The 17026-nt window shown below is 34.5% G+C and overlaps 2 protein-coding genes across 3 annotated transcripts in view; both read left to right on the forward strand.

Annotated features, from left to right (window-relative positions):
• The window catches only part of dtn (transmembrane protein 132C dtn), a 100999-nt gene extending 90994 nt beyond the window's left edge, over positions 1-10005 (forward strand). For both annotated transcript variants that reach the window (XM_089076939.1, XM_089076938.1), the window contains exons 8-11: positions 61-499; positions 1338-1768; positions 2490-2776; positions 3011-10005. In XM_089076939.1, coding sequence (XP_088933065.1) covers positions 61-499; positions 1338-1768; positions 2490-2776; positions 3011-3743 — 1890 coding nt within the window. In that variant the 3' untranslated portion in view covers positions 3744-10005. The remainder of the gene's footprint in view (positions 1-60; positions 500-1337; positions 1769-2489; positions 2777-3010) is intronic.
• Positions 10006-11091: 1086 nt separating this feature from the next.
• LOC105431058 (mitochondrial ribosomal protein L16) lies at positions 11092-12628 on the forward strand. The gene is made up of 6 exons (XM_011644994.3): positions 11092-11323; positions 11428-11496; positions 11566-11723; positions 11805-11936; positions 12017-12127; positions 12251-12628. Exons 1-6 carry the CDS (start codon positions 11284-11286, stop codon positions 12464-12466), a joined length of 726 nt encoding a protein of 241 aa, XP_011643296.2. The 5' UTR covers positions 11092-11283; the 3' UTR covers positions 12467-12628.
• The last annotated feature ends 4398 nt before the right edge of the window (positions 12629-17026 follow it).

Raw genomic sequence — 17026 nt, forward strand, 5'->3', positions numbered from 1 at the left:
ATCAAGATGAAACTATGGCTATATGAGCAAGTAAATTTGACGTTGTTATTGTACCAACAGGAAGGATTGCTAGACATTGACGTAGAATTCTCGGACAGTACCCGTACACCCCTCAGGGAAATCGCCGTGAGCGATTACCATTTGCTAGTGGAGAGCCTGGATCCGGAAGTTGTGGCGTTCGCACCAATGGTCGCTTCTCATCATCCGCGGGTAATCGCGGTCGGCGAGGGCCGTGGTGACTTGCTGCGTGTCAGTTTACAGCTTGCCGATTCCTGCCGATTATCCGGCAGACGTTCGAGCAAGGGTTCTCAGAGAGCGACAGTCACCGCATTGGCAAGCGCGTCGGCCAACGTCGAGGTGGATTTCGCCTCGAGCGAGGTTCCTAATCGGCCGGAATTCGTACAGAATGACGGTGGTGGCACTGTCGGTTCTCACCATCACAGAGAACGTAAAATCGGCCGAGGCGAAATAGCGTCCGATCTACACGACATCCTCATCGGTAACTAGAGCCTGTTCCCCTTTGCCGCTTCGTGTCTTTGTGTCTCGCTTCTTTCGCATTCTCTTCATTCTTTTTCTGCTCTTTTCTTCGCTTTGTAACTACCACGTAGCGCAACTGCACGTATGCACCTTGTTTCGCATTTCTTAGCGGAAACTTTCTTCACGGGACCATTTGGCTCGTAAAAAGTTCCGTCTGCCTATTTATGCGTGATCTCTCCCCGCGGTTCCTGTCCATTCCTCCGTAACGGATAGTCTTCCTCCTTTATGCTGAATGTCAAATGCGTCTGACTCTAAGAATAATTTGTGACGCAATGCAAGCGTATTGCAAGTTGGAATACTTTGTCACTTTTCTCATCCAACTTGAAATATCAATTATCATCGAATATTCTTACAATTTACGAACAGTGATAAATTTTTAAATATTTTTGAATATTCTAAATTTCTTGATCCTGGCGATATCAAAATGATTTTGAATCCGAAAGTTTTCGAATCTACGATTGAAAAAAACTTTGAAACATTTAAATAGTGTCAGGCTGTATTCATCATAGTCGCTGATTATCGCGTCGAAAGTAAGGGCACAGACATTCAACATTCTACTCGCGCATCCTCCGCATGTCTAATAGCATATCTAGCCGCTGTCTAGTCGGGGCATCGGGGAAGGAAAGATTCTCAGCGGCTCTCTAACTCAGCACAAACACCCCGTCTCACTCTGTCCTCTCTCTCTCTCTCTCTCTCTCTCTCTCTCTCTCTCTCTCTCTCTCTCTCTCTCTCTCTCTCTCTCTCTCTCTCTCTCTCTCTCTCTCTCTCTCTCTCTCTCTCTTTGTTTTTTCTGTGCAAAGGGTTACCGCTGAAAGACGAGAAAGACGAGCACGAGCCTTTGGTGCAGGCACGGCAGCATCGCACGGCTATAGCTAATGGCATGTCTTCAGGGGGTATGGGCGGCGTCGGCGTGCGTCACCATGGAGTCGGGGCGCGGATGAGCCCTCTCGAGATCGGGATGTACGTGCTGCTCGCGGCGTTCTGCTTCGCGATCGTTGTCTTTGTCGTCTCCTGCGTGGTGTACGCCAGCAAGTTCAAGCCTCAACCGCCGGACTCCCCGCTCACCGGTACGGCCGTCCCGGTGCTCTCTGGCGCGGGTGCGAGGGCTCGCGCCGCCGCGAACCAGCTGGCGTCCGGCAGACGACCACCACGCGAATCGACCACCAACGCACACGACTGGGTATGGTTGGGCAGAGCGACTCTCGAACGAGCTGCCTGCGGTCCGCAACAGGTACGTAACATTGGTGTGAACTCGATGATTTGCGAGTGAGGTCATTAATGAAGCCATCGATAATCATTATTAAAACTAGTTTCGAAACTCTCAAATGGTCAGATTGAATTAACTGCACCATTAAGCATAATTACGTAAATCTATGATCGGCTTGAATCAACGGAATCGGAAATCGCATTTCTCGGAAAGAAAATATTATTTCTTTTAAATTTAATGTTTTCCGCACAAGTGCATCAAATACGTTATTTTATTGTACTCTTTATTACATTCTTTTTAATATTAAATTTGTCCTTTCTATATATATATAATCTCAAAAAAATTTATTATCTTGATAATGGTAGTGATATTATTATTTATATGAATTTTTCTATTTTTTATTTATATAAATTTTTCATTATTATTTATATCGATTTCTTTATATCTAAACTCCATAGCACGAATATTAAATACTCAGTACCATAGAATTATCAAGGATTACTGACGAATTAAATAATAACAAATCAAATTTCAGTAAACATAACATCGATAGCGACATAGCGATTCGACGAACACATCCAGGATTAATCTGGTAATTGAAATCAATTCGAGTTTTCGATGAGATTTGATGCTGCAAAATATCTTTGCGCATTTCGATAACCCGGTTGCAACTTGTTTTAAAAATAAAACAAGCCGGATTTTGTTGGATCAGCTTGATTGAAAAAAAACTCGCTTCGTGTTGCAGGTGCGTGTAACGAGTAATCCGCTGGCCGGTGAAGGCGAACCCGAGGCCGAATTGGGCACGTGTTTCGATAATCCGAACCACATTGAGCTACCATCTGCCAATCAACGGCCTAGCGGTACCAGTGCCATTGACACTACTACTTATTCCAAGAGAGATAGAATAGCGCGGAACAGTTTCGCGGCGAAATCCGCGGTCAAACCATCCGCGGTGATACCACCCACTACGACTACGGCGGCGACGACAGCAACGTCGATGGTAGCTCCGATAATGACCACCGCGCGGAACGAGTAATTATGATTGATCGTTATTGCTCTTCCTCATATAGAGGATTCATTCTTCGGAAATTCATTAAATACTGTCTTTAAATAAAAAAGATATTCTAGGAAAAAATTGCGTAGAACAGATGATGTTTAATCTTTCTGTAATACTTTTTCATTTTTCTTACGATTCTAATGAGTTAATAAGCTGCCTATAATGGTAACTTTGCGAACGCAAATTTGTCATTGCGAATTTTTTTACAGTAACGATGATATTCCTCCACCTTTACCGCCGCATGGAGTGCCAGTTACAAACTCGATATCGACGACAACGGCGACTACCGCGACGGTCGGCATGAACAATACGAGCAACGGTAATAATGAAGATTACAAACCACCGGTACCACCACACAGGAACACGGGGATAAGCGTGCGGCTACCAGAACCGCCGCGAAAACACCGTCACAGAGCGTCCAGCGGCGGCAGCGGCAGCCATCACGGGAATAATCATCGGCACAGCAGCAAAACACCACAGCAATCGAATCATCATGTAGTCAAATCACACGGGAAAACCAGAGTGGACAACGTTAACAAACAGAACGGTGAAGATGAAGAATTTGTGGAACTAGCGAATCACGCGAATCACGACGACAATAGACATCTCGCGAAAGACGCTGGAAGATCCCGAGAGATCAAGAGAGCGACCATAGTTGGTAATCCGATGTACTCGTCGTTTTCCACCTCTGCCGTTGTATCCACTGTCGTCTCTACCATGAATTCGTCTACTCCTACTGGTGGCGCGGCCTCGTCCACTACCACATCTCCGCCGTCCTCGTCGCCGTCCGCTTCTTCCTCCTCGTCCTCTTCTAGCTCCTCTTGTGCCTCATCCTCTTCTCAAGAGCAGGAGGAAGCGGTGGCGCTCGATGACCTTAATCTGGGCATGGATTACAACCAGATCATGCAGTATTTCGACAATCTGAAGGAGTCGAATGCCTAGGTGAGGCCATTCGACCTCTTCGAAGGTCGAGTAGTAGTCAACGCTGATACGGAACACCGGGATCCTCGTTAGTAGGTACAGAGAGTGCGGGGCGAGTTACTTTGTTTTCTTTCCCCTCTTGAAGATAACGATTTTCCGGATATTTCGTATCTTAGACTGTAATCTAGTCAGCTTCCTAGCAGCACATCAAGATAAACGCGCAAACACGTACATAAGCAAAATACATACGTGCAATACACGTACACATACTCGTATTAACAAAAACTTAAAAAAGGGGGATAACTCCTTCATACGTTCACACAGTTTCTCGACAATTTGTTACGACTGCAATTTTTGGGCGCAACGGGTGAAAGTTCCTGAAGTACGATATAATTTACCGATTATACATTCGTATTTCATCGCATCCATACGTATAAATAATGATATTATTACGTAAATAATGATATTATTACGTAAATAATATGTAAAATGTATTATGTGCGATAATAAGATGAAGAAATTGTGTATCACATCGATATTTTATATTATAGACATGAAGATGCATATTTTCACTATATTTTTTACCATTTTTACGAATTGTCAAAATGGTTTGATATGAGTATCTTTTTCTTCTTTTTTTTTTGCTATTTTTATGTGCGAAACATTTTCTTTGATAACTTTAAAACTTACTAATACGGACTGATAACACACAATATGTTTAACAGATTTAATCTATCGTGATTTATATTCTAGTATACATGCGAAATATTCAAATATCGCGACTACGAAAATTTGCTGGCGTAATAAATAATCGGAATACTGTTTGTACACGCAAGAGGCTTTAAACAAAACTGACTGTCGGTGGCCGGTGGGGTAGGTAGATCGCTCGCTCGACGATGAAAGCGTCACACGGCGTTTTGACGTTCTGTTCTTCGTTGCGAGCTTTCATTTTCATGCAGGATCATTGCAAGATCCTCGCTCTTGACCCCGTGCCATCTTGATCTCTCGCTCGAGCCCTTCCTCCGCTACCACAGTTCCTCTCCTCGTCAAGCCGCAAGAAAATAAGCTTCGGACCACTCGAGATCCTCATTTCGATCGTATATGCATCTGAAATAAGATTTCCAAATGCTTATCATTTTCGTGTAATTTTTATAGAATTTTTTGTGTCGAATTTCGTGTCATAAGCTAATCATTTATGACATCTAAAATTTTTCGAGTTCAAAAAATTCTGAGAATTTTTAATTTCATTTCGCGTGCCGCGTCAACAGCGAAATTTTTTTACTTCATTAAATGACATCGTCAATCAATTAGCCGAGATCGGTATGCAAGATGCAATCGAAATACGACGAAGTGTTCACTTGCGACCTGACCCGGTCGCTCTGGAGGACATATATTTATTCAATCGACTTATGTCGTAATGTTTGTAAATTTTGCTTTGTAAGACTGTGTACATATATACATTACACACACACACACACACACACACACACACACACACACACACACACACACACACACACACATATATAGACGCGAGATAGAGCGCATGTTAATTATGGACTTACAGATTTAAAGTTACATTTATATGGCTAATAGTGAATCGCGCAAATCGTTCCACGCGTCGTTTGACGAGAAACACGCTTGGTTCGAACTGTATCGAACGAGAAAAAAAACGTCAACGACGAAATACGCGTATACGTTATTCTACGATGCTCGAACACTACTCTCTGACGTCGCTTTTCGAATTACCTTTCATCCCGAAACTCCGCGATCTAAGTACGTCGGTGGTATTTTTTACCATGCCGAAAATACTTTTATCACACGAATGCATCTATAGGTGTGTATGGCATTATCAAAGCGAGATCAGTATATGGATATATAAAGCATTTTGACATTAGTACCTAATCATAATGTATCAACATGTACTAGGTACAGTATCGAGTACGATATCTTAATTAAATGCGCTCTTGCTTTAAACATTTGTATCTAGGTATTATATCTGTTACGGGATACTGTAACGTGTGTATATATACATATACATATACTTGCCATATCAAGTGTATAATTGTATATTTACCGTAAAAATATTATCTGGAATATTGAAGTTGGCCGTACGATATGAAGAAGATATCCTACTTTATTTTCTAACATATCTATTCTGTTTAGATTTTATTTATAACCTCTAGCTTGTTTTAATACTTAATAATAACATTCAATATCAAGAATAAGTTTTTCAGAATTTTTAACAACTATTCCATACGTATAGTTAGGTGCTATTCTGAAAAATATATGTACTATTATACAAACATATTTTTATCATGTATCCGTATTTGTACCTAGATACAAAGAAAAACATGTAGCCGATACGTTTGTCGGAAATATGTATAAATTAAATGAACATTATTGTCTATAACAGATTTATTAATCGAAAACAAACATACACAAACTTTCAATTGATTGAAATTAACCGATTATTTTCTCATATATTCTCCATTTAATCAATACGGAAGTACATCTGAATAAAAACAAAATAAATGTTCCCGGCAAAAAGTACATAAATATAAAACTATGAAGCAAAAAACATATTTTATAATGTATAAATTTCATTTTTTATAATTTTAATAATTATAAAATACAATTTTTTTTCATTCTGTTCATTTTATTTCTATTATTTCTTTATTTTAAATTTAGATATATGATTCTTTATATTTCAAAATATGCAACTATTAAATATAAGCTCTATAGAGAGCCCTAAAAATATCTTTTGAAAAAAATTATTTGCAGTTCGTGGACAGTCAGCAGAAATGTTTGCTTAGTTTGTACATATTTTTACTCGTACTTATAACAGCAAAGAGAAAGAAAGAGAAAAAAACCACATGTTCTTCCTGACCGACTAGAATAGTTATGAGCTCACCCATAGTTCCGTTATTGTTTTCCATATTAAAACTGATCACCGCAAAACGATCGAATAAAATAAGACAGAGATAACTTTAGATGCGAAGAGAACGACTTACTCCAAGGATCAGCCAGAAAATCTATAGCTATATATGTATTTAAGGACTACGGTGTCTAAGTATGTATGTTGTAAGTTGTGTATCAGCACATCGCGTGGGACAATAGTGATCTTAATTCATCGGTGGCGAATGGCATTCGGCGAACAAACGAACGGCGATGCTTCGTCGTAAAACACGGTGAAATGAATATGATTACGCGGTTACGCATTGAAGAAGAATCGGAACAACGTGAGCGTATTCCGCCGAAAATCTAGTCTTATAGCGTAATTACATAATGATATATAAATATATATATATATATATATATAAATATATAAAATATTAATCAATGCGATGTACGTTGCCTTTCGCCCGATGATAATACGTATCTTACGAATGCCCCGCGGTCACCATCGATGCGTCAAGCTTGATGTATATATAATCGACCCTTAACGGATATGGCGAAAACGAATCATTTATTCAGACGTTTCTAGAATGATATAAAAAGATATATTAAAATATATTTAAAAAATTAAAATTGCTAAAGATAGAAATAACAAATCAAGAGTTCATTTTTATGTTATTAATAATAATATGACGAAATTCATACTGACTTGGTGTGGGCACTCGGTATACAGTGGCTTAAATTTGCATAAAACAAAAAAACAAATATAGTCTCATATCATTAATCTCATATTATACAAGATTCCACCATATCAGTTAAGGTTAAATAGTTTTCGAACCGATTGCAAAAATATATTCTCCTATTCAACAATCATCAATTTTTTAACACAACTTTCTCATAACTTAATTCAGACTTAATCCAGATTTCGAATAAAAAATGTATGAAATTATGAAAATGTTAATCATCTATTTTCTAGCATGGAATTTGCAAATATTGTTTTTTGCAATCAGTTCTTATGCCTTGAGAGCGACTATTCATAGTATATTCTTTTATGAACACAAAACTGAAAATGACTTTCAGTATAGCGATTCATTAAAGTATCTATAATATAATTCAAGCGTACTTTGTAACTTGTATTCGTATCTCAAATTCTCTTGACACTTAATATGTTGTTTAATTCTCGGATCCAGTAATATTAAACATAATATTAAAGTTTAATACTATGACTTTTCTAATAATAGAACATATATTTACATATATTTTTAAGCACATTAATTCAATTCAATCTTTATATATGAAATAAATAAGTTCGATCTGCTGCTGAATGTGAGATACGAGTATAGTTTTAGCTTCAGTTTCAACGTCGTCTAATCACTTTATTCTTTTTCGTTGCTCCCTTTTTTCAAATGAACGGAGAAGCGAGATTCAACGGTGAACACGGTGAAAACTTGTAGGAGTCGATCATATCCGTATCAAGTATCAAGCGAAACAGGCGCATGCTAATCGTTCGTATATATAATCTAACTATATTATCTAACGATTTTGATATAAGGACATCCTCGGTGATTATCATGATGCCATAGCGTTTACTTAGTCTTACTGAGAGTGGTCGGAGTCAGTGGCTTGTATATCGTATATTAATATATATCGTCGCAAGGCGCACACACACACACACACACACACACACATATACATATATTAGACGAAGCTCATGCACATATACACTTGCGATTCCACATAATTTCGATGAAAAACTTTCATAGTGTCGTTATATGCTTCTCTGCAAAACTAACCATCGGTATATATTCTTTTTAATGTAATCCAATGATTCCCAACAAGATTTTCGCAGGAGATTTCAAAGATGCGTTTTATAGCAATTTTTCGTCATAGCTTCATCATAACTTCTTCTTGCTGTATTTATCTTTGTTCCTTTATTTATCTTTTTTACTTTTTGTAATCTTTTTTGTTAAATAATTGTAAAAATAAAAAATTATATATAATATTAAAATTATATATAATTATAAATATTATATATATGTTTAATCTTAGAACAATTATATTTTTACAGATACTCGCATGAAATAACTTAATATTCGATCACTTGGGAATCGCTGGTGATCCTTTCGTAAAGATTTTTTTTATCTCCACATTTTGTTTCACGATTCATTCAATTTTATGCAAAAATGCCTATTCACGACCAACGTAATAATAAGTGGTAATGGATGCGCATATCTTTCGCGTATATCTTTCTAATCCTCCCTATTTCCTGAGCCTCCTCTTGATTATAGGGTGCGATAATCTCATTACTGACTCTACATCCACGCACATTCCTCAAACCCGTCACACTTAAGTAAAGCAGAACTAAATAGTGAAGAAGAACGGAGAAAGCGATAATTAGTAATTATTAATTGCGCTAGCGACGGCGACGCTCGAGGACGCTGACGATGGCGGTGGTGACCGCATCCACGACATTGACAATATCCAATGATGCAAGGTATTTTTGAACGACTTTAAGACAAAAAAATCGTCACTTTTTGTTTTAAAAGTTCAAAGACATCTTGCTCGTTCGTATTGTCGCAAGCATAGTATCAGCACAAGACATCGGAGTCTTTTCATGATGCCGGATAATATTTAAAGCAATTTTTCGACGTTTTATTAGAATAAACATATAACATAAATTTCTGCAAAAATATCTTTTGTTAAATACTTTAAATAGTTTCAGTTTCTTTTTTCTTATCTCTTTTAAAGTTAAACAGAGGCCGAACATTTAAAAAAACATTTAAAAAAAGTAAGTTTATATTAGAATCATTATTTTGTTTTAAAGAAATAGAAATGAATAAAATGTTAAAACTTTATTCTCTTCTTTTTTCTATTTGAAAGTATAATTTTATATTTTTTAGATCAAAATCCATTATTCTAAAGTAAAGTTAAGTTAATCATAAGTTCATTGAGATAAAACGTTGAAAAAAAAAAAACTCTAAAATGCTGCGTCCGAAAAACTAGAATGAGCCCTCTACTCTCATTAATAAAAATATTATTATCATATCAATTAATATACTGCTATTGTTAATTGTACTATCATTATATTGTCATCGTTGCTGTTGCTGTTATTGTTATTAAGATTGTTGCTGCTGTTGCTATTGCTGTTGCCATCGCTGCGTCGATCGCGCATTTCCCGGAAGAGGCGTCGTTGACGTTGTCGTTGCCATTATCGTCATCGCGGCCGTGATCATCGTCATTGTCGACATTAATGTACATCAAGGATATGCTATAATTAATAACAATAAGATACGACCTATCGCCTACTCAATGTACAATATGTAGTATTTACCTGTTGTTACCATCAAACCGTCATCAAAGATATATAAAAATATTGTAATTGTAACATTGAGCTTTTTATATCACTAAACCCTTTCTTAGCCTAGCACATATAGCTTTCGTAGATTCTAGAGAAAGAAATTATACATTTTTCTATATTAATTTTCATCGAAATTAACTCTTTCTAATTTCATGCAAAATTAACAGATTATTTTCATTAAAATTAATAGCAAGACTAATCGGGGGCTCGAGCGAGATTGCTTGATGCAATCTCTCTTGTCGTGCTCCAGGAGGATTATTTGTATATTTGCCAATGGCATTGGAGGGTGTCGCCGTTACAGTCTGACCTGCATCCATCGAGAGAATAGGACCATCATTTCTCTGGAGTACCGGTCGTGGGGATTCGAAAGAATACATGTATATATGTATATGTAATATACGTATATATATATATATATATATATATATATATATATATATATATATGTGTGTGTGTGTGTGTATCATTGTATTGAGGTGTTATTCTAAATATGTTATTTGCGATAAATATCATCACATGCCTCAGTAGTCGAAGGGATAAGATGCCTGCCCGGTAAGCAGAAGATTCAGATTCGATTCCTGGCTGAGGTAGTATTTTTTCGCAAAATAATTACGAGTTTTCACGACTGATTCGTGGTCAGGCCCCGCCGTGACGCACACCCTCCTTTCTTATTTGGGCCGATTGATTAATTTCCCATAATTAGTGTTTTACAAAATATCTTCCATTAATAATTTTATAAAAATATCTGTTGATAATTCGTGTAAATTTTATATTTAATTTAAATTGTATGTAATCTATTGTCGGTTGAGCTTTTCGAAAATTTTACTTGTGAATAGTTGACGCGATTCACCAAGAGATGGATTCGAAAAACCCATTCTGAATAGTTCCTTTTACGAACTATTAATTTAAAATTAAATCCGTCATAATAACAATTGTAATAACAGTAATAAATGAAGTCATCCTCCCTTTGTTATCTTCAGTACAATCAAAACAATCGATAATATCAACGTTCTTTAATTATCCCCGGAGCCCCAAAAATGGACACGAAAATTTGTCCACGATTATCGGTTTTTAATAGTATCTCGTCGGTGTATATATATATATATATATATATATATATATATATATATACATATATAAAGAAGGAAGGAAAGAAATATTGAAATTTACTTTGCTCGCAAATTTTGTCATACGTGTCTTATAAGATAAATAAAAGATATTACTTATTTCTTCACGTAGAATTATTTAGTTGTTCATACAGTAAACAGTGTCGATCAAAGGCTACATTTTCCTAACCTAGAAATAATGCAAGCAATCAAGAACGTAGCACGTAGTTTACTTTCTAGTAAGTGTGTTCTTAATATAATATTTTTTGAGAAGACAAGTTACATTAATGCTACAAACCTTTTTAGAGTTTTCCTTATTTCTCATATCGTGATATTTTTACAGCATGGCAACCTATATTAATAACACCAGTAGCTGGTTTGAAGATTTTTCCTCCGCCAATAAAATTTGGCAGTAAGTATATGTATGATTATAAATATTATTACTGAAACATTGAAGATACTAATTTCTCGTGATTATCAGATATTGAATATCCGGAGCGATCAAGACTCAAAGTAGTGGACAAAGTCCCACAGTTTCCAGCAGGAATGCGCCCTCCTAAAATGCAAAAACGACTAAGATATATGCGAGGTCCAGAAGAGATACAGAATTTCCTTATGTACAGGCAATTTGGTATTATTGTAAGTCTATGTAATTATAATTTTATATATATATATTAATAAAAACTGTCATGATGATATGTCTTATTTTTTTAATTACAGGCTATATGCGGAGGTAGATTAAAGTATGGTCATTTTGAGATGATACGTTTGACAATTGGTAGAAAACTTGATCAATCAAGGATGTTTGCAATTTGGCGTGTAGATCCACCATGGCAACCACTTACAAAAAGGGTTTGACAGATGACATATAATGTGAAATACTGAAAAGAGATTTTGCTTTCACACTATAATAATTATACTTTGTAATTCAGGGGTTAGGACATCGTATGGGTGGAGGTAAAGGTTCTATTGATCATTATGTCACTCCTGTTAAAGCAGGACGAGTTATTATAGAAATTGGTGGCCATTGCGAATTTTTTGAGGTATCTTAATATATTATCTAAGAATGTTTTAAAATAATTTATATTTTATGAAATAATTTATAGTCTTCAATAATAAATAGGAACATACTGATATACTGGCATAATATTCTTTTTTGTTAATAGGTAGAAAAAATATTAACTCAAGTTGCAAATCAACTACCGTTTAAAGCCAAAGCTATCAGTCAAGAAATTATGGATAAAGATGCAGCTAAACAGAAATGGTTAGAAGAAAACAACCAGCATCTTTGGAATTGGAAATACATGATTCAAAATAATATGCTCGGTTGCCATAAATGGATATCACCAGTTGATAAACAGTGGTTTAACAAATATCTCTAAATAACATGAAAAAATATCTAAGAAAGCATTTTTTCTTTTCATAGATTTTTCAAGAAATCATCTCACAATCGATATAATATTCCCAAATTTGATTGATTTCCCAAGTGGTATCTATGTCTGAGATATGTTTTTAAGATAAATTGAAAATTCATAAATCAACAATTTCTTATTTATTATTTTCTCTTGATACACTGCAATTTTCAAAATTTTTATTTTCATGATCACAATTTTTAAAAATGAAAAAAAATCTTGGAATTTTACTTAATACTATTTTTATACCGACTATGTTCTAATATCTTGTCGATTTCCAAAATTTTTATAAACCAAATTTCAAATTTTGAAACCAGCGGCACACGATGCTTTTTTTCCTGCTGGTTTGCTAGCTGAATTTGCATGTTGCGCTGAACTTTTATTTTCGATTGGTATATTTTTTTAGATCTGAAAGAATATATCAATCGAAGACAAGAGCTCAGCAAGCATGCAAACTAGCAGGAAAAGAAGCATCGTGTGCCGTTAGCTTTAGTAAACTTTTGCATCTGATTGATATATTTTTAAAGATATAAAAGAATTGTACAAATCAAATATAGAAGTAAGCGCGACAGCACATCCGATAGCACACAACGTTGATTGGCCAATTAAATATAAAATTTTCTGATAGGTAATCCATTGGAAAATTTTTAAGCATCGGCTGATGTAAATAGATATGTGCTATTGTGCCGTGCGCTTAGTGCCGATCTACAATAGATAATTAAGACTGGTTGCACACAGGATGCGGCAAAACGGTAAAACGGCAACGCGGTAGTCAATTATCGTCTTGTTTTCTATAGAGACACTATAATCAGAAACTGGTCACGAAAAAGCAACTTTTGATTGGTCCGCTATCTTTTGATTATTCCCACTTATTTTTAAATATATTAACTACATTAATTTTAAATTGTAATATTATAATTTAAAAACATAAGCGTTTTAAAGGTAATAAAATGTGTACATTTATAAAACTTTATTTTACATAATTATATTACTAATTTATTAATATATAATCCTTTAATTTTAACGATTTTAAATTTATTTATTTTTTTTGTTTATCTTTTTCAACAAGATCAAAAATTAATATACTATTACACTACTGTTACACTATAATATTTTTAACTTTTTGATACACAATTGCCAAAAGAATTCTTTGTGAAATCAATACAATGACAGATATTTACAAAGTTAACGCAGCAAGAGAATCCATCGCAGAAAAATGTCAACAATAAACTTCGAGGAAATTTCGAGAGATACAAGTATCAATGTCATGCTCTTTTTAAAAAGGATTATTATACATATTTGTTATTATAAACAAACTTTATTATAATATAAAATAAAATTTAAGTAAAAAAATAAACATCTACTCATTTTTTATATTGATTTATCACAATTAATTAATTTATGATTATATTTTGCAATTTTAATATCTCTATTATTTAATAATATATTATCACGCTTTTCATGTGTTTAATACACATGCACAATACACTTAAATCAATGAACATGCAAAATAAAAAATATCGCTATTGGTTAGAGTGAGATGGTATATATTTCTTTCACTCTTGGATTTAGACAAACATGGCGGATTAGAATCTCTGATTGGCGGATCAGAGTTGTGGCTAGTCTCTGATTGTAGTGTCTCTAGTTTTCTGTATGTAACGAAGTTATATATTAGAAAACAAGACGGTGATTGGCTACTGAGTTGCCGCTTTACCGCTTTGTCGAATCTTGTGTGCAGTCTTAAGCCTTAAGCCATAAGAATTGACTATCATAGTCGATTATTCTCATATTCTTCGACTATGATTCGGCCATTTCTTATGCTTAAGACTTAAATCATTTATTGTAGACAGGGATTAAGGATGCAGTCCCATGGAGCATATCGCGCGTATCAAAAATCTGACCAATTGCGGATGTTCCGCTACCTTCAATACGCCGTCGTTCCGCCGAATCCATTATTAGGTTTATTCTTTTTCTCTACACTGACTACACTAATTTAAGAAGTGTACACTGAAACGTTCTTTTAGAAGGAATGACATCTGTTTTTTTCGACAGCGATATTCAGTACAGTAGTTCACTGCACTGCTTGATCCAGAGGTTTGTTTTTTATTTCTGAACTTCCTGAACTAGTGCAAGAAGTGTACACTATAGCGTTTTCTATTCCCGAAAAGGTGACTACGTCCCGATTGACCACTAGCCACTCACAAGGGTCAGTGCCTAGAATTTTTCCACTGTTTAAGTGCTATGAATGACTAGTGGTTAATCAGGACGTGGTCAAACGGTGTCACTCTTCCCGAAATGACATAAATGATCTAATTTACACTGATGTCTTAATTCGCTCCTAATATTCGTATGTACTTGACCCGAGAAGTATATCGATTTAAAGAATTATTATTTTAAATCATTTGTATTTCGTATGAAGAGTTTTGAAGTACAATTGAAAAGTTTGTGAGTCATTCGGTTAATTTTAATTAATTAATCATTTTTAAATCATGTACTTAGCCCGAGGAGTTAAGAGTCGGCAGGAATGACGGATAACTTCGACTTGATCTAAAATGATTATCTACTCTTTATTTACAGTGCAGATACGTATCTGTACTCAATTATATTTTATTTTATAGAAACGATGTTTCGTGAAACTTTATTAAGATAATTATTAAGATAATTTCTTTTACAAAACTACCTACAGAGCCAATTTTGCAATTTAGCTCTTAAATAAAAATAGCTCTTAAATTAAAATAAATGTACTATCTATTCCTTATTTACAGTGTAGATATATATTTGAGTACACCCATATATCATCTCATAGAAGCAATATTCTGCCATGAGTTTTTTTCTACGTATTTTTTATAAAATTATGACTCTTGCTACAGAGCCGATTTTGCAATTTGGCTCTAAAAAAAAATTTATAATAGATGAAAATATTTGCTTATTGTCCTATAGTGCAAATCTATTTACGCATAAATGAATTATTTATTTTCACACATTTTCTTACAAAAATCGCTCTGTAGCTTTCGTCAGACAAATATTCTGATTATAAATATCATAATTATGTAGCTTTTCTCGCAGTATTTTGGCCGTAATATGGGTGAAAAGGAATTTATCTTCGATAGAGGTTTCCATAGTCTCTCCTGCCGAGCCTTAATCGAAAATAAATTAAACAATGTTTTTATATGGAATTATTTGTATTTTGTATAAAGAGTTATGAAGTGTCATTAAAAAGTTTTGTGAGTTATTCAGATAATTATATTAAACATTTAAGAGTCAGGAACGACAAGCCAACTCATTTACATCACATTTGTGCGGTGCAGATACAAATCTGTATTTTATTATATTTTATTTCATAGTAATATTTTCTCGGGGTAATATTTTGCCACTAATCTTTTTTTGATTCATGTTTCACGAAGTCGCGAAATCTATTATAAATAATATAATAAATAAAGCCAGCGGCACACAATGCTTTTTTCCTGCTGGTTTGCTTGCTAGATTCGTGTGTTTTCTGAACTCTTGTCTTTGATTGGTATTTTTTTAAATCTAAAAGAATATATCAATCAAAGATAAGAGCTCACTAAGCATGCAAATCCAGCTAGTAAACCAGCAGGAAAAAAGCATCATGTGCCGCTGGCTTAAGATTATTTGCACATTATACTGCACTATAATGCAGTATCGCGGCAACTTCCAAAATTTCGTCAGTCCCGGTCTACAATAAGTAATTAAGTCTTAAGCCATAAGAAATTGACCAATCATAATCGAAGAATAGAAGAATAATCGATACTGCATTATAGTACAATATAGTGATAGATAATCTTATTTATTATATTATTTATAACAGTCACGACTTCGACTAAAACATGGATAAAAAAAAAGACTCGTGGCAAAATATTACTTCGAGAAAATATTACTATGAAATAAAATATGATAGAATACAGATTTGTATCTGCACAAATGAAGTGTAAATGAGTTGGCTTATTGCTCCTGCTGACTCTTAAATATTTAATTACAATTATCTGAATAATTCACAAAACTTTTTAATGATACTTCATAACTCTTTATACAAAATACAAACAATTCCATACAAGAACATTGTTCAATTTATCTTCGATTAATTTCTCGGGTTAAATACATACTATAAAAATAATTAATTAATTACAATTAACTGAATAACTCACAAACTTTTTCAATTGCATTTCAAAACTCTTCATATGAAATATAAACAATTTAAAATAATAATTCTTCGAACTGGCATACTTTTCGGGTCAAGTATACGAATGTTCCTAATACGACGTAGAACCAGATTTAAGTCGATGGAAACGTGATAAATTGTGCTCATTTCAATTCCGCTTCGATCCACAAATCTTATCGGAATGGCAGCGAACTGATACAAGATTTAATTGATGGAAACGAATTCAAAGTAGATAATACCAATTTTACTTTCATAACAATAGTAATCGTTCATTATATATCAGTAATCATTCCGTATAATTAATGAGTCAACAAAATTATTTCAAAACTCATTTTTTTTACATAACTATA

Source organism: Pogonomyrmex barbatus, unplaced genomic scaffold (assembly GCF_055798465.1).
Source record: "Pogonomyrmex barbatus isolate J1 unplaced genomic scaffold, ASM5579846v1 scaffold2, whole genome shotgun sequence".
Lineage (NCBI taxonomy): Eukaryota > Metazoa > Arthropoda > Insecta > Hymenoptera > Formicidae > Pogonomyrmex > Pogonomyrmex barbatus.

Coding starts and splice junctions, on each gene's coding strand:
- LOC105431058 (XM_011644994.3), top strand. CDS start 11,284: ATGCAAGCAATCAAGAACGTAGCACGTAGTTTACTTTCTA. Junction 11,324..11,427: donor AGCACGTAGTTTACTTTCTA/GTAAGTGTGTTC, acceptor ATATTTTTACAG/CATGGCAACCTATATTAATA. Junction 11,497..11,565: donor TCCGCCAATAAAATTTGGCA/GTAAGTATATGT, acceptor CGTGATTATCAG/ATATTGAATATCCGGAGCGA.